The sequence below is a fragment of the Bos javanicus genome, chromosome 25, assembly GCF_032452875.1.
Source record: "Bos javanicus breed banteng chromosome 25, ARS-OSU_banteng_1.0, whole genome shotgun sequence".
Lineage (NCBI taxonomy): Eukaryota > Metazoa > Chordata > Mammalia > Artiodactyla > Bovidae > Bos > Bos javanicus.
In genome coordinates this window covers 42,428,635-42,443,850 of record NC_083892.1, presented here as the reverse complement: position 1 = coordinate 42,443,850, position 15,216 = coordinate 42,428,635, and the positions used below count along the sequence as shown (strand labels likewise).

The 15,216-nt window shown below is 59.5% G+C and overlaps 3 protein-coding genes across 3 annotated transcripts; all 3 read right to left on the bottom strand.

The window, feature by feature from the left end:
• Positions 1 to 3,494: 3,494 nt before the first annotated feature.
• Positions 3,495 to 5,263, bottom strand: LOC133238864 (ubiquitin carboxyl-terminal hydrolase 17-like protein 6). Its single transcript, XM_061402460.1, has one exon. The coding sequence runs from the start codon at positions 5,190 to 5,192 to the stop codon at positions 3,591 to 3,593; it is 1,602 nt and encodes a 533-aa protein (XP_061258444.1). The 5' UTR covers positions 5,193 to 5,263; the 3' UTR covers positions 3,495 to 3,590.
• A 730-nt stretch (positions 5,264 to 5,993) lies between these two features.
• Positions 5,994 to 10,793, bottom strand: LOC133238860 (ubiquitin carboxyl-terminal hydrolase 17-like protein 6). The gene has a single exon (XM_061402456.1). It carries the CDS (start codon positions 9,820 to 9,822, stop codon positions 8,221 to 8,223), a length of 1,602 nt encoding a protein of 533 aa, XP_061258440.1. The 5' UTR covers positions 9,823 to 10,793; the 3' UTR covers positions 5,994 to 8,220.
• Positions 10,794 to 11,205: 412 nt separating this feature from the next.
• Positions 11,206 to 15,146, bottom strand: LOC133238859 (ubiquitin carboxyl-terminal hydrolase 17-like protein 6). The gene has a single exon (XM_061402455.1). The coding sequence runs from the start codon at positions 14,436 to 14,438 to the stop codon at positions 12,837 to 12,839; it is 1,602 nt and encodes a 533-aa protein (XP_061258439.1). The 5' UTR covers positions 14,439 to 15,146; the 3' UTR covers positions 11,206 to 12,836.
• Positions 15,147 to 15,216: the final 70 nt, after the last annotated feature.

Here is a 15,216-nt window from a genome sequence, read left to right as displayed (position 1 = left end):
ATGGAATCTCACCTGTGTGTCCTCATATTGATATTCGATAAAGATTTAAAGGGATCATTAAGCAGTTGTGAAACTTTTTCTCTGAGTAGCTCCCTCCTTTTTGATGCTCTGCCACACAGATTATAGCCTCCCTGGCCTCCCAGCTCACCAGTGTTCTCAATTCAGATTTTTGCCAGAATGTTTATGGTTCCTCTACCCTCAGCTGCAGCGTGAAAACCTCCTGAAGGCAGAGAGCTGCAGAGTCATGAGGTTGATGTGTGTGCTCACCTTCACTCGAGGAACCTAGTCCTGGAGCCTAACACTGCCTGCTGTTCAGGGTCTGAGAATCGGTTCCTATTTTGTTCAGCTTTCTAATTCCCAATAGTAGGTGAGGAAGTCTAGACGCTGTTCCTCTTATCGTTGCAGTAAGGGGAACCCTTCCCAGGGCCCTAGAGTGGGCTCACACGTGCTGACAAAGCAAGAGGCTTGATGGGGAAGGGCAGGCAGGAGGACAGCAGCAGGGCAAGGAAGCCCAGGGGACTTCTCACCACGTGACTTTCAGTCTCAGGTTTTATGGCGATGGGGTTGGTTTCCAGGTTGTCTCTGGCCAAGCATTCTGACTCAAGGTTCATTTCATGTATTTTGTTCAGCTTTCTAATTGCCAATAGTAGGTGAGGAAGTCCAGATACTCCTTCTTGTATTTAGAAGCAGAAATCACATTTCATTTTAAGAGAAAATTATACTTTTGAATCAATAATTTAAAATCGCCTAACCACAAAGGTTTGAAGGTGTCTTTTGTTTCATATTCTTTGTTTTGCTCATGAACATGTTAAAATGAAATATCAGGGGACACACTTAGATGGCTTTCCCCCTGCCGCCCCCAGAAGAACTTTCTCCCAATAAATCCTGGGTAAGGTCTTAGGAGTCTCTGAGTTTGAATTCTTAAGGTATATCAAGTCACTGAGGCCATTTTTGCTCCTGTTTTCATAAGATCTGTTGGTCTAATAAGTCACACTAAATTTTCCCACAGTTTATATTGTGGGGAATTTTTTTCACCAGAATCCCAGTGTCCATCTTCTTTTTCAGTCACTAGCAGTTCATTCTGTTCTAAAGTGTGCAGTTCACTATCTCTGGATTGGCTTGAGGTGACCACTTGTGGGAAACTTGGAAGCTCACTTCTCATTTCTAATCCATGAATTTGAATTAAAGGGACCTTAAGGCTCTTGTATTCATTACTAAATAAATACTTATCAACGGAGAATTGTAATCAATGGAGCCACGTTAACAAATGAACAGATAGGGACCCTGACCTCATGTGACTTTCTGGAGTACACAGACTCTTATAAATAAAAATTTTAATTGGAGAAAAGTTTTGATTAGCATTATAAAGAAAAAACTAAGCTTTCCAGGTGAGTCCGTGGTAAAGAATCCACTTGCGAAGCAGGAGACACGGGTTCAATCTCTGGGTCAGGAAAATCCCCTGGAGAAGAAAATGGCAACCCACTCCAGTATTCCTCCCTGGGAAATCCCATGGACAGAGGAGCCAAAATGCGGTATAACTCAAGGTATAAAAAAGGTTTCCCTCCTGGAGGAGGATGACTCTTGCTGTCCTTCTCGGTGTGTGACATGTGTGTTTGTTGGCTCTCCCGTCCTGGACATTATGCTTGCCTTCCAGGACTATGGGGGTTTGACCGTCCACAGGTTTACCATAGCTGGAGTGTTGATTCCGTTGGTCCTTACTAGGAAAGAAGGGCCCTGACCCCGTTTACTTCCTTAGCCTATTGCACCCCTCCCACCTCCCGCTCCCCCCATCCCATCCTAGGAGCCTACCGCTTTGTGCTTTATGATCCAAGTGCTCACACCCTTGCTGTCCCCTTACCTCCTTCCCATGGCACAGAGAAACGAGATCAGCCAGGAGTTTTCTCTCTTTTGCACGGATTTCGCCCAGCATAAGGCCACCTTCCCTTTCCCTCTGTCACGCCACCCCAATCGACATTCTCCTCCTCCTCCTCCTCCTCCTCCTCCTCCTTCTTCAGAGGGTGTGGATGGGGCAAGCAGTAAGTCCATTTGAGACGATGGGGCGGAGGAAGATGCGTGGTGATGATGAGGGCGGACTGTGGGTGGCTCCGCTTCCTCGTGCAGGGCACGCTTGTTCGTGTTCTCGGGGGAAGATACTGCTCATCATTCTTTGTCCTCTCTACGTGCGGAGGGCATGGTGCGGCGTAGGTAGCCATGCGGGGGAAACAAGCCATCGGAACGTTCTCTGTTCCTTGCCACGCCGACTAGCGCAGTCAGGAGCCAGAGTTGGCCCTCGAGGTCGGAGATGTTACATCGCAACTTCCCGGTCTGCCGTTTGATGGAGGGTTTGGGGTTTGAAGCCATCAGCCAAGCCAAAGAAAGAAAAACGCAAGAGGTGGTCGATAAGGGGCCTCAGGTGCCCCTCCAGCGGGTCACGGGCCCATGAGGCAGTCGAGAAAGCAGCTAGGGGAGGACAGCTTCCCCACCGCCCCAGGCACTTTGGAGGCCGGCCGCATCTCCTCGCGTCCAGAGGCGTTTGCCCGGGGCCCAGCTGGATGAGACTGCCAGACAGGACGGGCAGAGTCGGAAGTCCAGTTGTCTTGCTATCACAATCTAGGGTAGGCTCGGGTCTTTCCTCAGTGCGGGGAGGACCTTTGCTTTCAGAAATGAACGTTGCGCGACATGTCTCCACTCAGGCACCGGTGCGATGCTGGTGGAGAAGTTTCTTTGGGACTGGTTGGGTTGCCTTTCTCCCCTTGGCCTTCGTGTTGGTGCTGGTGGTGCTGGTGGTGCTGGTGGTGCTGGTGGTGCTGGTGGCGGTGCTCATGGCCTTGTGGATCGCTTCTCCTGTTTGGCACTTGGAGCTTCTCCAGCGTACTCCTTGCACCGGACATGGAGCCCCAGGGATCTTTGCGGACGAGCGTCGTGCCGGGGACGCGCGCATCCCCGCCTCATTCCTGCCGGACCCTCCGCCAAGTAGCACGAGGCCTCCCAAGGACAGACACCCATAAAGGCTGCTTGCCCGTCTTCTCCCCGGACGCCTCTCGACGTCTGGGGCATTTTCGAGAGCCTGACCGGCCGGAAGGAGACGGTTCATGGACCTGCACCCGCTCTTCCCTGCCCCCCGAAGGGCTCCCGAGATCTTCTCCTTGCTCGGCTGGCTGTGAGCGCTCTGTGAGGCGTCTCCAGGCCGCGTCACTCACCCGAGGCCAGCGGTGCGGCCAGGGAACGGAGACGGGGAACGAAAGGCAAACCCACACCCAAAGTCCCATCCCGAGAGGACTCTCCCACCCTCGCAGAAGTGGGAGGCCCTCGGACCGTGCCCAGGCCCGCTCATGCACCCCATCACCCCATCCTCTCCAGCGACTTCCCAGCAGAGCCAGCCCTCCAGAGCTCAGCCGCTCAGGCACGAGCCCGTCCCAAGTGAACACCGAGACCCCGGGCACACTCCAGGCCCCGCTTTTCCCAGGAGGCTGCATCACGCACACGGCCGAGAGGAACTCGCTCCGCGTCGGAACTCTTGGTGCGTCACACAGGGCGTGCCCCACACAGCGTGTGCCTGGGCGTCTGCACGCATGTGCGTCAGAGCCGACCTACCGCCACAGCCCCAGAGACGGCCGCGGCTTCTTGTTCTTCCCCTTGGTGGCTCTGGCCCTCCCGCTGGCACAAGGGCCGTTGCCGACGTTCCTCGGCCCCGGAGGCGGGGTGTCCGTGCTGGGACGGTCGAGCCGCTCGTGCTCCTGTTGGGGCGGCGTGCGGTTTCTCCCTCCTCCGTGTTTGGACTGGTGAATCACGACTGCGCCGGCCGGCAGGGCAGACGGGACCTTCCGCAGCTCCAAGGCCGCCTTCGGTCGGCTGTGTTCTTGCAGGCGTCTCCACTGCTCTAAGCTCATCCCTTCGACCTCTGTGTCCCCCGGGGACTCCTCCGGCCCAGGAGCTCTGCCGCTGGCGTCTCCTGCAGGCTGCCCGGGGTCTGTGGGGTCAGCCCCGACGGCGGCCGCTGCCCCTCCCCCAGCGCCCCCTTCCCACGCACCCTCCCGGGCGTAGAACAGGACGTAGGCGCTCTGGCTCAGGGCAGCGGTCTCGTCACAGGCGGTCACCTTGGCATCGTCCATCTTATACCATTGGCCGTTGCCCGCTCGGACGTAACAGAAGTAGTGTCCTCGCTCACAGCTCCACCCGGAGTGCACCAGCACGGCATAGAGCACGTAGCCCAGTGGCCCTGCCTTCCGCTCGGACGTGTAGGGCTGCAGGTCCAGGCACTGGGGATAGCGCACCTCCTGAGCCCTTTTGGCCCCGCTCACCGGTGTGAACCGCTTCAGCACCAGCACCAGGACCTGGGAGGTGCTGTGCAAAGTCAACCTCTTGGTGGCAGGCACCTTCCGGAGACAGACGCCACAGTCATAGGCATTGTCCGCGTCCAGCTTCTCGGGCTTCACCAGCTCTCTCAGAGCTTGCTCCACACTCTGAGCCGCCGTGATATCCAGGCTGATGTCCAGATAAGGGTCGAACGTGTCCGAGACACCGAGGCAGCGGAGACACTGGATCTGAGACCTCCAGGTCCCGCCGAAGATCTGACGGATGACGGTGGTGTCCTCGGAGGCATGGCCCGACGGCTGGGATGCACTCAAGCACCCTTGCTGCATGGCATTCAGAGTGAACATCAGAAACTCGTGGGCATCTTCCTGCTGGTGTCTGTGGAAGCCCGCCAGCAGGTCCTTGCGGGGCCGGATCACCTCTCCCGCGTGAAGGAGGGCTCGGGTCACGTGAGCTCGCATGGCACAGAGCGTGCAGGCGCTGCGGGCCGCACAGAGGGTGGCGTGCTGCTGGGACACCATCCAGCTGGCCAGGGGCGGCGTGTGGCTCAGACACTGCAGCGCCGCATTCACGTAGCAGGTGTTCCCCAGGTTCTGAAGCCCAGCCCCCACCCCCCACGGCCCCTTCCAACTCAGGGCGCCTTTCTGGCCAGGCGTCAGCCCTGCTGACCCAGGAGCCAAGTCACCCCGCTGGGGACGCCCAAGCGCCGGCGACGGCCCCTCAGGGACAGAGGGTCCCCGAAGGGCATCCGCACCAGCGGCGCTGGGCCCACAACCTTGCCCTCCGGGGAAGACGTCGAAGGGAGACGGACACACACCGCCCCCGTGCTCAGAAGCAGCCCCCGGGGCTCTGCACACAAGGCCCACGAGGGTTTCCATCTCCTACCTGCAGCTGCACGCCGACGCCTCCTTCCCTCAGACGGTCCGGCTCCAGAAAAGGGCCTGGGCCCCGCCCCTCGGGCCTTTGGGGGCTTCCCCACAGCCCCACCCCCGCACGTGCAGGCTCCTCATTGGCTGAGGCGGCCGAGGGCGTGCCCACTCCCACTCCCGCCATCCAACCACCCACACTTTTCTCGGGGAATTCCCCTTGACGAGGCCCCACACGCACTTCCGACCTGACCCCCTGGACCAAAGGGCTCAGGATGCAAATGATTCGGGGGCATTGGGCCTTCCAGCCTTGCCCGCTAGAGATTTCACTGCGGGGCTTCCAAGTTCAGCACACAAATGCCGGCTGCACAGGACTTCCGTGGGCTCACCATTCACATCCTAACACACGTGTGGAAACATATGTCTGCCCACCGAACCTCTCCCCTTTAGGGGTCTCCCGACCCCAGACCCCTGCCTGAGGACAACCCCTCCCCGGACAACAATAAACCCTTGCCTCAACTTTGCGCTCCAGCGAGGTCCTCCCCAATTTCTATGCGTTCTCACTGGACACTCTTCTAGCGTTCAGGGTCCTAGCACCAAAAGATGCCAGCAGAGTGCCACATATGCTTTTCTCCCTTCAGGGCCGTTGCTCAAGACCCAAAGCGAGCTCATTTAGAAAGGCATAGGCTTCCTGCAACTTTGGATTCATTTCTGCAGCTCCTTTTCTCTCTCCGCTGCCCTTTTTTCTTCCTTTTCCTTCTTCCTTTATCATTTACTTTTTTTTTTTTTTTTTCCTGCTTGGTGTTTTAGGGGTTTTTGAGTTTTTTTTTTTTTCCATTTATTTTTAAACTTTTTTTTAAATTTTGTGTTCATTTTGTTATTTTTTTGTTGCTTTTATTCTCTTTCTCTCTTTTATATACACTAGTTGACTCATACAGTCGTCTTTCGAATTCCGGGGCTCAAAATGCGGTATAACTCAAGGTATAAAAAAGGTTTCCCTCCTGGAGGAGGATGACTCTTGCTGTCCTTCTCGGTGTGTGACATGTGTGTTTGTTGGCTCTCCCGTCCTGGACATTATGCTTGCCTTCCAGGACTATGGGGGTTTGACCGTCCACAGGTTTACCATAGCTGGAGTGTTGATTCCGTTGGTCCTTACTAGGAAAGAAGGGCCCTGACCCCGTTTACTTCCTTAGCCTATTGCACCCCTCCCACCTCCCGCTCCCCCCATCCCATCCTAGGAGCCTACCGCTTTGTGCTTTATGATCCAAGTGCTCACACCCTTGCTGTCCCCTTACCTCCTTCCCATGGCACAGAGAAACGAGATCAGCCAGGAGTTTTCTCTCTTTTGCACGGATTTCGCCCAGCATAAGGCCACCTTCCCTTTCCCTCTGTCACGCCACCCCAATCGACATTCTCCTCCTCCTCCTCCTCCTCCTCCTCCTCCTCCTTCTTCAGAGGGTGTGGATGGGGCAAGCAGTAAGTCCATTTGAGACGATGGGGCGGAGGAAGATGCGTGGTGATGATGAGGGCGGACTGTGGGTGGCTCCGCTTCCTCGTGCAGGGCACGCTTGTTCGTGTTCTCGGGGGAAGATACTGCTCATCATTCTTTGTCCTCTCTACGTGCGGAGGGCATGGTGCGGCGTAGGTAGCCATGCGGGGGAAACAAGCCATCGGAACGTTCTCTGTTCCTTGCCACGCCGACTAGCGCAGTCAGGAGCCAGAGTTGGCCCTCGAGGTCGGAGATGTTACATCGCAACTTCCCGGTCTGCCGTTTGATGGAGGGTTTGGGGTTTGAAGCCATCAGCCAAGCCAAAGAAAGAAAAACGCAAGAGGTGGTCGATAAGGGGCCTCAGGTGCCCCTCCAGCGGGTCACGGGCCCATGAGGCAGTCGAGAAAGCAGCTAGGGGAGGACAGCTTCCCCACCGCCCCAGGCACTTTGGAGGCCGGCCGCATCTCCTCGCGTCCAGAGGCGTTTGCCCGGGGCCCAGCTGGATGAGACTGCCAGACAGGACGGGCAGAGTCGGAAGTCCAGTTGTCTTGCTATCACAATCTAGGGTAGGCTCGGGTCTTTCCTCAGTGCGGGGAGGACCTTTGCTTTCAGAAATGAACGTTGCGCGACATGTCTCCACTCAGGCACCGGTGCGATGCTGGTGGAGAAGTTTCTTTGGGACTGGTTGGGTTGCCTTTCTCCCCTTGGCCTTCGTGTTGGTGCTGGTGGTGCTGGTGGTGCTGGTGGTGCTGGTGGTGCTGGTGGTGCTGGTGGCGGTGCTCATGGCCTTGTGGATCGCTTCTCCTGTTTGGCACTTGGAGCTTCTCCAGCGTACTCCTTGCACCGGACATGGAGCCCCAGGGATCTTTGCGGACGAGCGTCGTGCCGGGGACGCGCGCATCCCCGCCTCATTCCTGCCGGACCCTCCGCCAAGTAGCACGAGGCCTCCCAAGGACAGACACCCATAAAGGCTGCTTGCCCGTCTTCTCCCCGGACGCCTCTCGACGTCTGGGGCATTTTCGAGAGCCTGACCGGCCGGAAGGAGACGGTTCATGGACCTGCACCCGCTCTTCCCTGCCCCCCGAAGGGCTCCCGAGATCTTCTCCTTGCTCGGCTGGCTGTGAGCGCTCTGTGAGGCGTCTCCAGGCCGCGTCACTCACCCGAGGCCAGCGGTGCGGCCAGGGAACGGAGACGGGGAACGAAAGGCAAACCCACACCCAAAGTCCCATCCCGAGAGGACTCTCCCACCCTCGCAGAAGTGGGAGGCCCTCGGACCGTGCCCAGGCCCGCTCATGCACCCCATCACCCCATCCTCTCCAGCGACTTCCCAGCAGAGCCAGCCCTCCAGAGCTCAGCCGCTCAGGCACGAGCCCGTCCCAAGTGAACACCGAGACCCCGGGCACACTCCAGGCCCCGCTTTTTCCCAGGAGGCTGCATCACGCACACGGCCGAGAGGAACTCGCTCCGCGTCGGAACTCTTGGTGCGTCACACAGGGCGTGCCCCACACAGCGTGTGCCTGGGCGTCTGCACGCATGTGCGTCAGAGCCGACCTACCGCCACAGCCCCAGAGACGGCCGCGGCTTCTTGTTCTTCCCCTTGGTGGCTCTGGCCCTCCCGCTGGCACAAGGGCCGTTGCCGACGTTCCTCGGCCCCGGAGGCGGGGTGTCCGTGCTGGGACGGTCGAGCCGCTCGTGCTCCTGTTGGGGCGGCGTGCGGTTTCTCCCTCCTCCGTGTTTGGACTGGTGAATCACGACTGCGCCGGCAGGCGGGGCAGACGGGACCTTCCGCAGCTCCAAGGCCGCCTTCGGTCGGCTGTGTTCTTGCAGGCGTCTCCACTGCTCTAAGCTCATCCCTTCGACCTCTGTGTCCCCCGGGGACTCCTCCGGCCCAGGAGCTCTGCCGCTGGCGTCTCCTGCAGGCTGCCCGGGGTCTGTGGGGTCAGCCCCGACGGCGGCCGCTGCCCCTCCCCCAGCGCCCCCTTCCCACGCACCCTCCCGGGCGTAGAACAGGACGTAGGCGCTCTGGCTCAGGGCAGCGGTCTCGTCACAGGCGGTCACCTTGGCATCGTCCATCTTATACCATTGGCCGTTGCCCGCTCGGACGTAACAGAAGTAGTGTCCTCGCTCACAGCTCCACCCGGAGTGCACCAGCACGGCATAGAGCACGTAGCCCAGTGGCCCTGCCTTCCGCTCGGACGTGTAGGGCTGCAGGTGCAGGCACTGGGGATAGCGCACCTCCTGAGCCCTTTTGGCCCCGCTCACCGGTGTGAACCGCTTCAGCACCAGCACCAGGACCTGGGAGGTGCTGTGCAAAGTCAACCTCTTGGTGGCAGGCACCTTCCGGAGACAGACGCCACAGTCATAGGCATTGTCCGCGTCCAGCTTCTCGGGCTTCACCAGCTCTCTCAGAGCTTGCTCCACACTCTGAGCCGCCGTGATATCCAGGCTGATGTCCAGATAAGGGTCGAACGTGTCCGAGACACCGAGGCAGCGGAGACACTGGATCTGAGACCTCCAGGTCCCGCCGAAGATCTGACGGATGACGGTGGTGTCCTCGGAGGCATGGCCCGACGGCTGGGATGCACTCAAGCACCCTTGCTGCATGGCATTCAGAGTGAACATCAGAAACTCGTGGGCATCTTCCTGCTGGTGTCTGTGGAAGCCCGCCAGCAGGTCCTTGCGGGGCCGGATCACCTCTCCCGCGTGAAGGAGGGCTCGGGTCACGTGAGCTCGCATGGCACAGAGCGTGCAGGCGCTGCGGGCCGCACAGAGGGTGGCGTGCTGCTGGGACACCATCCAGCTGGCCAGGGGCGGCGTGTGGCTCAGACACTGCAGCGCCGCATTCACGTAGCAGGTGTTCCCCAGGTTCTGAAGCCCAGCCCCCACCCCCCACGGCCCCTTCCAACTCAGGGCGCCTTTCTGGCCAGGCGTCAGCCCTGCTGACCCAGGAGCCAAGTCACCCCGCTGGGGACGCCCAAGCGCCGGCGACGGCCCCTCAGGGACAGAGGGTCCCCGAAGGGCATCCGCACCAGCGGCGCTGGGCCCACAACCTTGCCCTCCGGGGAAGACGTCGAAGGGAGACGGACACACACCGCCCCCGTGCTCAGAAGCAGCCCCCGGGGCTCTGCACACAAGGCCCACGAGGGTTTCCATCTCCTACCTGCAGCTGCACGCCGACGCCTCCTTCCCTCAGACGGTCCGGCTCCAGAAAAGGGCCTGGGCCCCGCCCCCTCGGGCCTTTGGGGGCTTCCCCACAGCCCCACCCCCGCACGTGCAGGCTCCTCATTGGCTGAGGCGGCCGAGGGCGTGCCCACTCCCACTCCCGCCATCCAACCACCCACACTTTTCTCGGGGAATTCCCCTTGACGAGGCCCCACACGCACTTCCGACCTGACCCCCTGGACCAAAGGGCTCAGGATGCAAATGATTCGGGGGCATTGGGCCTTCCAGCCTTGCCCGCTAGAGATTCACTGCGGGGCTTCCAAGTTCAGCACACAAATGCCGGCTGCACAGGACTTCCGTGGGCTCACCATTCACATCCTAACACACGTGTGGAAACATATGTCTGCCCACCGAACCTCTCCCCTTTAGGGGTCTCCCGACCCCAGACCCCTGCCTGAGGACAACCCCTCCCCGGACAACAATAAACCCTTGCCTCAACTTTGCGCTCCAGCGAGGTCCTCCCCAATTTCTATGCGTTCTCACTGGACACTCTTCTAGCGTTCAGGGTCCTAGCACCAAAAGATGCCAGCAGAGTGCCACATATGCTTTTCTCCCTTCAGGGCCGTTGCTCAAGACCCAAAGCGAGCTCATTTAGAAAGGCATAGGCTTCCTGCAACTTTGGATTCATTTCTGCAGCTCCTTTTCTCTCTCCGCTGCCCTTTTTTCTTCCTTTTCCTTCTTCCTTTATCATTTACTTTTTTTTTTTTTTTTCCTGCTTGGTGTTTTAGGGGTTTTTGAGTTTTTTTTTTTTTCCATTTATTTTTAAACTTTTTTTTAAATTTTGTGTTCATTTTGTTATTTTTTTGTTGCTTTTATTCTCTTTCTCTCTTTTATATACACTAGTTGACTCATACAGTCGTCTTTCGAATTCCGGGGCTCAAAATGCGGTATAACTCAAGGTATAAAAAGGTTTCCCTCCTGGAGGAGGATGACTCTTGCTGTCCTTCTCGGTGTGTGACATGTGTGTTTGTTGGCTCTCCCGTCCTGGACATTATGCTTGCCTTCCAGGACTATGGGGGTTTGACCGTCCACAGGTTTACCATAGCTGGAGTGTTGATTCCGTTGGTCCTTACTAGGAAAGAAGGGCCCTGACCCCGTTTACTTCCTTAGCCTATTGCACCCCTCCCACCTCCCGCTCCCCCCATCCCATCCTAGGAGCCTACCGCTTTGTGCTTTATGATCCAAGTGCTCACACCCTTGCTGTCCCCTTACCTCCTTCCCATGGCACAGAGAAACGAGATCAGCCAGGAGTTTTCTCTCTTTTGCACGGATTTCGCCCAGCATAAGGCCACCTTCCCTTTCCCTCTGTCACGCCACCCCAATCGACATTCTCCTCCTCCTCCTCCTCCTCCTCCTCCTCCTTCTTCAGAGGGTGTGGATGGGGCAAGCAGTAAGTCCATTTGAGACGATGGGGCGGAGGAAGATGCGTGGTGATGATGAGGGCGGACTGTGGGTGGCTCCGCTTCCTCGTGCAGGGCACGCTTGTTCGTGTTCTCGGGGGAAGATACTGCTCATCATTCTTTGTCCTCTCTACGTGCGGAGGGCATGGTGCGGCGTAGGTAGCCATGCGGGGGAAACAAGCCATCGGAACGTTCTCTGTTCCTTGCCACGCCGACTAGCGCAGTCAGGAGCCAGAGTTGGCCCTCGAGGTCGGAGATGTTACATCGCAACTTCCCGGTCTGCCGTTTGATGGAGGGTTTGGGGTTTGAAGCCATCAGCCAAGCCAAAGAAAGAAAAACGCAAGAGGTGGTCGATAAGGGGCCTCAGGTGCCCCTCCAGCGGGTCACGGGCCCATGAGGCAGTCGAGAAAGCAGCTAGGGGAGGACAGCTTCCCCACCGCCCCAGGCACTTTGGAGGCCGGCCGCATCTCCTCGCGTCCAGAGGCGTTTGCCCGGGGCCCAGCTGGATGAGACTGCCAGACAGGACGGGCAGAGTCGGAAGTCCAGTTGTCTTGCTATCACAATCTAGGGTAGGCTCGGGTCTTTCCTCAGTGCGGGGAGGACCTTTGCTTTCAGAAATGAACGTTGCGCGACATGTCTCCACTCAGGCACCGGTGCGATGCTGGTGGAGAAGTTTCTTTGGGACTGGTTGGGTTGCCTTTCTCCCCTTGGCCTTCGTGTTGGTGCTGGTGGTGCTGGTGGTGCTGGTGGTGCTGGTGGTGCTGGTGGCGGTGCTCATGGCCTTGTGGATCGCTTCTCCTGTTTGGCACTTGGAGCTTCTCCAGCGTACTCCTTGCACCGGACATGGAGCCCCAGGGATCTTTGCGGACGAGCGTCGTGCCGGGGACGCGCGCATCCCCGCCTCATTCCTGCCGGACCCTCCGCCAAGTAGCACGAGGCCTCCCAAGGACAGACACCCATAAAGGCTGCTTGCCCGTCTTCTCCCCGGACGCCTCTCGACGTCTGGGGCATTTTCGAGAGCCTGACCGGCCGGAAGGAGACGGTTCATGGACCTGCACCCGCTCTTCCCTGCCCCCCGAAGGGCTCCCGAGATCTTCTCCTTGCTCGGCTGGCTGTGAGCGCTCTGTGAGGCGTCTCCAGGCCGCGTCACTCACCCGAGGCCAGCGGTGCGGCCAGGGAACGGAGACGGGGAACGAAAGGCAAACCCACACCCAAAGTCCCATCCCGAGAGGACTCTCCCACCCTCGCAGAAGTGGGAGGCCCTCGGACCGTGCCCAGGCCCGCTCATGCACCCCATCACCCCATCCTCTCCAGCGACTTCCCAGCAGAGCCAGCCCTCCAGAGCTCAGCCGCTCAGGCACGAGCCCGTCCCAAGTGAACACCGAGACCCCGGGCACACTCCAGGCCCCGCTTTTTCCCAGGAGGCTGCATCACGCACACGGCCGAGAGGAACTCGCTCCGCGTCGGAACTCTTGGTGCGTCACACAGGGCGTGCCCCACACAGCGTGTGCCTGGGCGTCTGCACGCATGTGCGTCAGAGCCGACCTACCGCCACAGCCCCAGAGACGGCCGCGGCTTCTTGTTCTTCCCCTTGGTGGCTCTGGCCCTCCCGCTGGCACAAGGGCCGTTGCCGACGTTCCTCGGCCCCGGAGGCGGGGTGTCCGTGCTGGGACGGTCGAGCCGCTCGTGCTCCTGTTGGGGCGGCGTGCGGTTTCTCCCTCCTCCGTGTTTGGACTGGTGAATCACGACTGCGCCGGCCGGCAGGGCAGACGGGACCTTCCGCAGCTCCAAGGCCGCCTTCGGTCGGCTGTGTTCTTGCAGGCGTCTCCACTGCTCTAAGCTCATCCCTTCGACCTCTGTGTCCCCCGGGGACTCCTCCGGCCCAGGAGCTCTGCCGCTGGCGTCTCCTGCAGGCTGCCCGGGGTCTGTGGGGTCAGCCCCGACGGCGGCCGCTGCCCCTCCCCCAGCGCCCCCTTCCCACGCACCCTCCCGGGCGTAGAACAGGACGTAGGCGCTCTGGCTCAGGGCAGCGGTCTCGTCACAGGCGGTCACCTTGGCATCGTCCATCTTATACCATTGGCCGTTGCCCGCTCGGACGTAACAGAAGTAGTGTCCTCGCTCACAGCTCCACCCGGAGTGCACCAGCACGGCATAGAGCACGTAGCCCAGTGGCCCTGCCTTCCGCTCGGACGTGTAGGGCTGCAGGTCCAGGCACTGGGGATAGCGCACCTCCTGAGCCCTTTTGGCCCCGCTCACCGGTGTGAACCGCTTCAGCACCAGCACCAGGACCTGGGAGGTGCTGTGCAAAGTCAACCTCTTGGTGGCAGGCACCTTCCGGAGACAGACGCCACAGTCATAGGCATTGTCCGCGTCCAGCTTCTCGGGCTTCACCAGCTCTCTCAGAGCTTGCTCCACACTCTGAGCCGCCGTGATATCCAGGCTGATGTCCAGATAAGGGTCGAACGTGTCCGAGACACCGAGGCAGCGGAGACACTGGATCTGAGACCTCCAGGTCCCGCCGAAGATCTGACGGATGACGGTGGTGTCCTCGGAGGCATGGCCCGACGGCTGGGATGCACTCAAGCACCCTTGCTGCATGGCATTCAGAGTGAACATCAGAAACTCGTGGGCATCTTCCTGCTGGTGTCTGTGGAAGCCCGCCAGCAGGTCCTTGCGGGGCCGGATCACCTCTCCCGCGTGAAGGAGGGCTCGGGTCACGTGAGCTCGCATGGCACAGAGCGTGCAGGCGCTGCGGGCCGCACAGAGGGTGGCGTGCTGCTGGGACACCATCCAGCTGGCCAGGGGCGGCGTGTGGCTCAGACACTGCAGCGCCGCATTCACGTAGCAGGTGTTCCCCAGGTTCTGAAGCCCAGCCCCCACCCCCCACGGCCCCTTCCAACTCAGGGCGCCTTTCTGGCCAGGCGTCAGCCCTGCTGACCCAGGAGCCAAGTCACCCCGCTGGGGACGCCCAAGCGCCGGCGACGGCCCCTCAGGGACAGAGGGTCCCCGAAGGGCATCCGCACCAGCGGCGCTGGGCCCACAACCTTGCCCTCCGGGGAAGACGTCGAAGGGAGACGGACACACACCGCCCCCGTGCTCAGAAGCAGCCCCCGGGGCTCTGCACACAAGGCCCACGAGGGTTTCCATCTCCTACCTGCAGCTGCACGCCGACGCCTCCTTCCCTCAGACGGTCCGGCTCCAGAAAAGGGCCTGGGCCCCGCCCCCTCGGGCCTTTGGGGGCTTCCCCACAGCCCCACCCCCGCACGTGCAGGCTCCTCATTGGCTGAGGCGGCCGAGGGCGTGCCCACTCCCACTCCCGCCATCCAGCCACCCACACTTTTCTCGGGGAATTCCCCTTGACGAGGCCCCACACGCACTTCCGACCTGACCCCCTGGACCAAAGGGCTCAGGATGCAAATGATTCGGGGGCATTGGGCCTTCCAGCCTTGCCCGCTAGAGATTCACTGCGGGGCTTCCAAGTTCAGCACACAAATGCCGGCTGCACAGGACTTCCGTGGGCTCACCATTCACATCCTAACACACGTGTGGAAACATATGTCTGCCCACCGAACCTCTCCCCTTTAGGGGTCTCCCGACCCCAGACCCCTGCCTGAGGACAACCCCTCCCCGGACAACAATAAACCCTTGCCTCAACTTTGCGCTCCAGCGAGGTCCTCCCCAATTTCTATGCGTTCTCACTGGACACTCTTCTAGCGTTCAGGGTCCTAGCACCAAAAGATGCCAGCAGAGTGCCACATATGCTTTTCTCCCTTCAGGGCCGTTGCTCAAGACCCAAAGCGAGCTCATTTAGAAAGGCATAGGCTTCCTGCAACTTTGGATTCATTTCTGCAGCTCCTTTTCTCTCTCCGCTGCCCTTTTTTCTTCCTTTTCCTTCTTCCTTTATCATTTACTTTTTTTTTTTTTT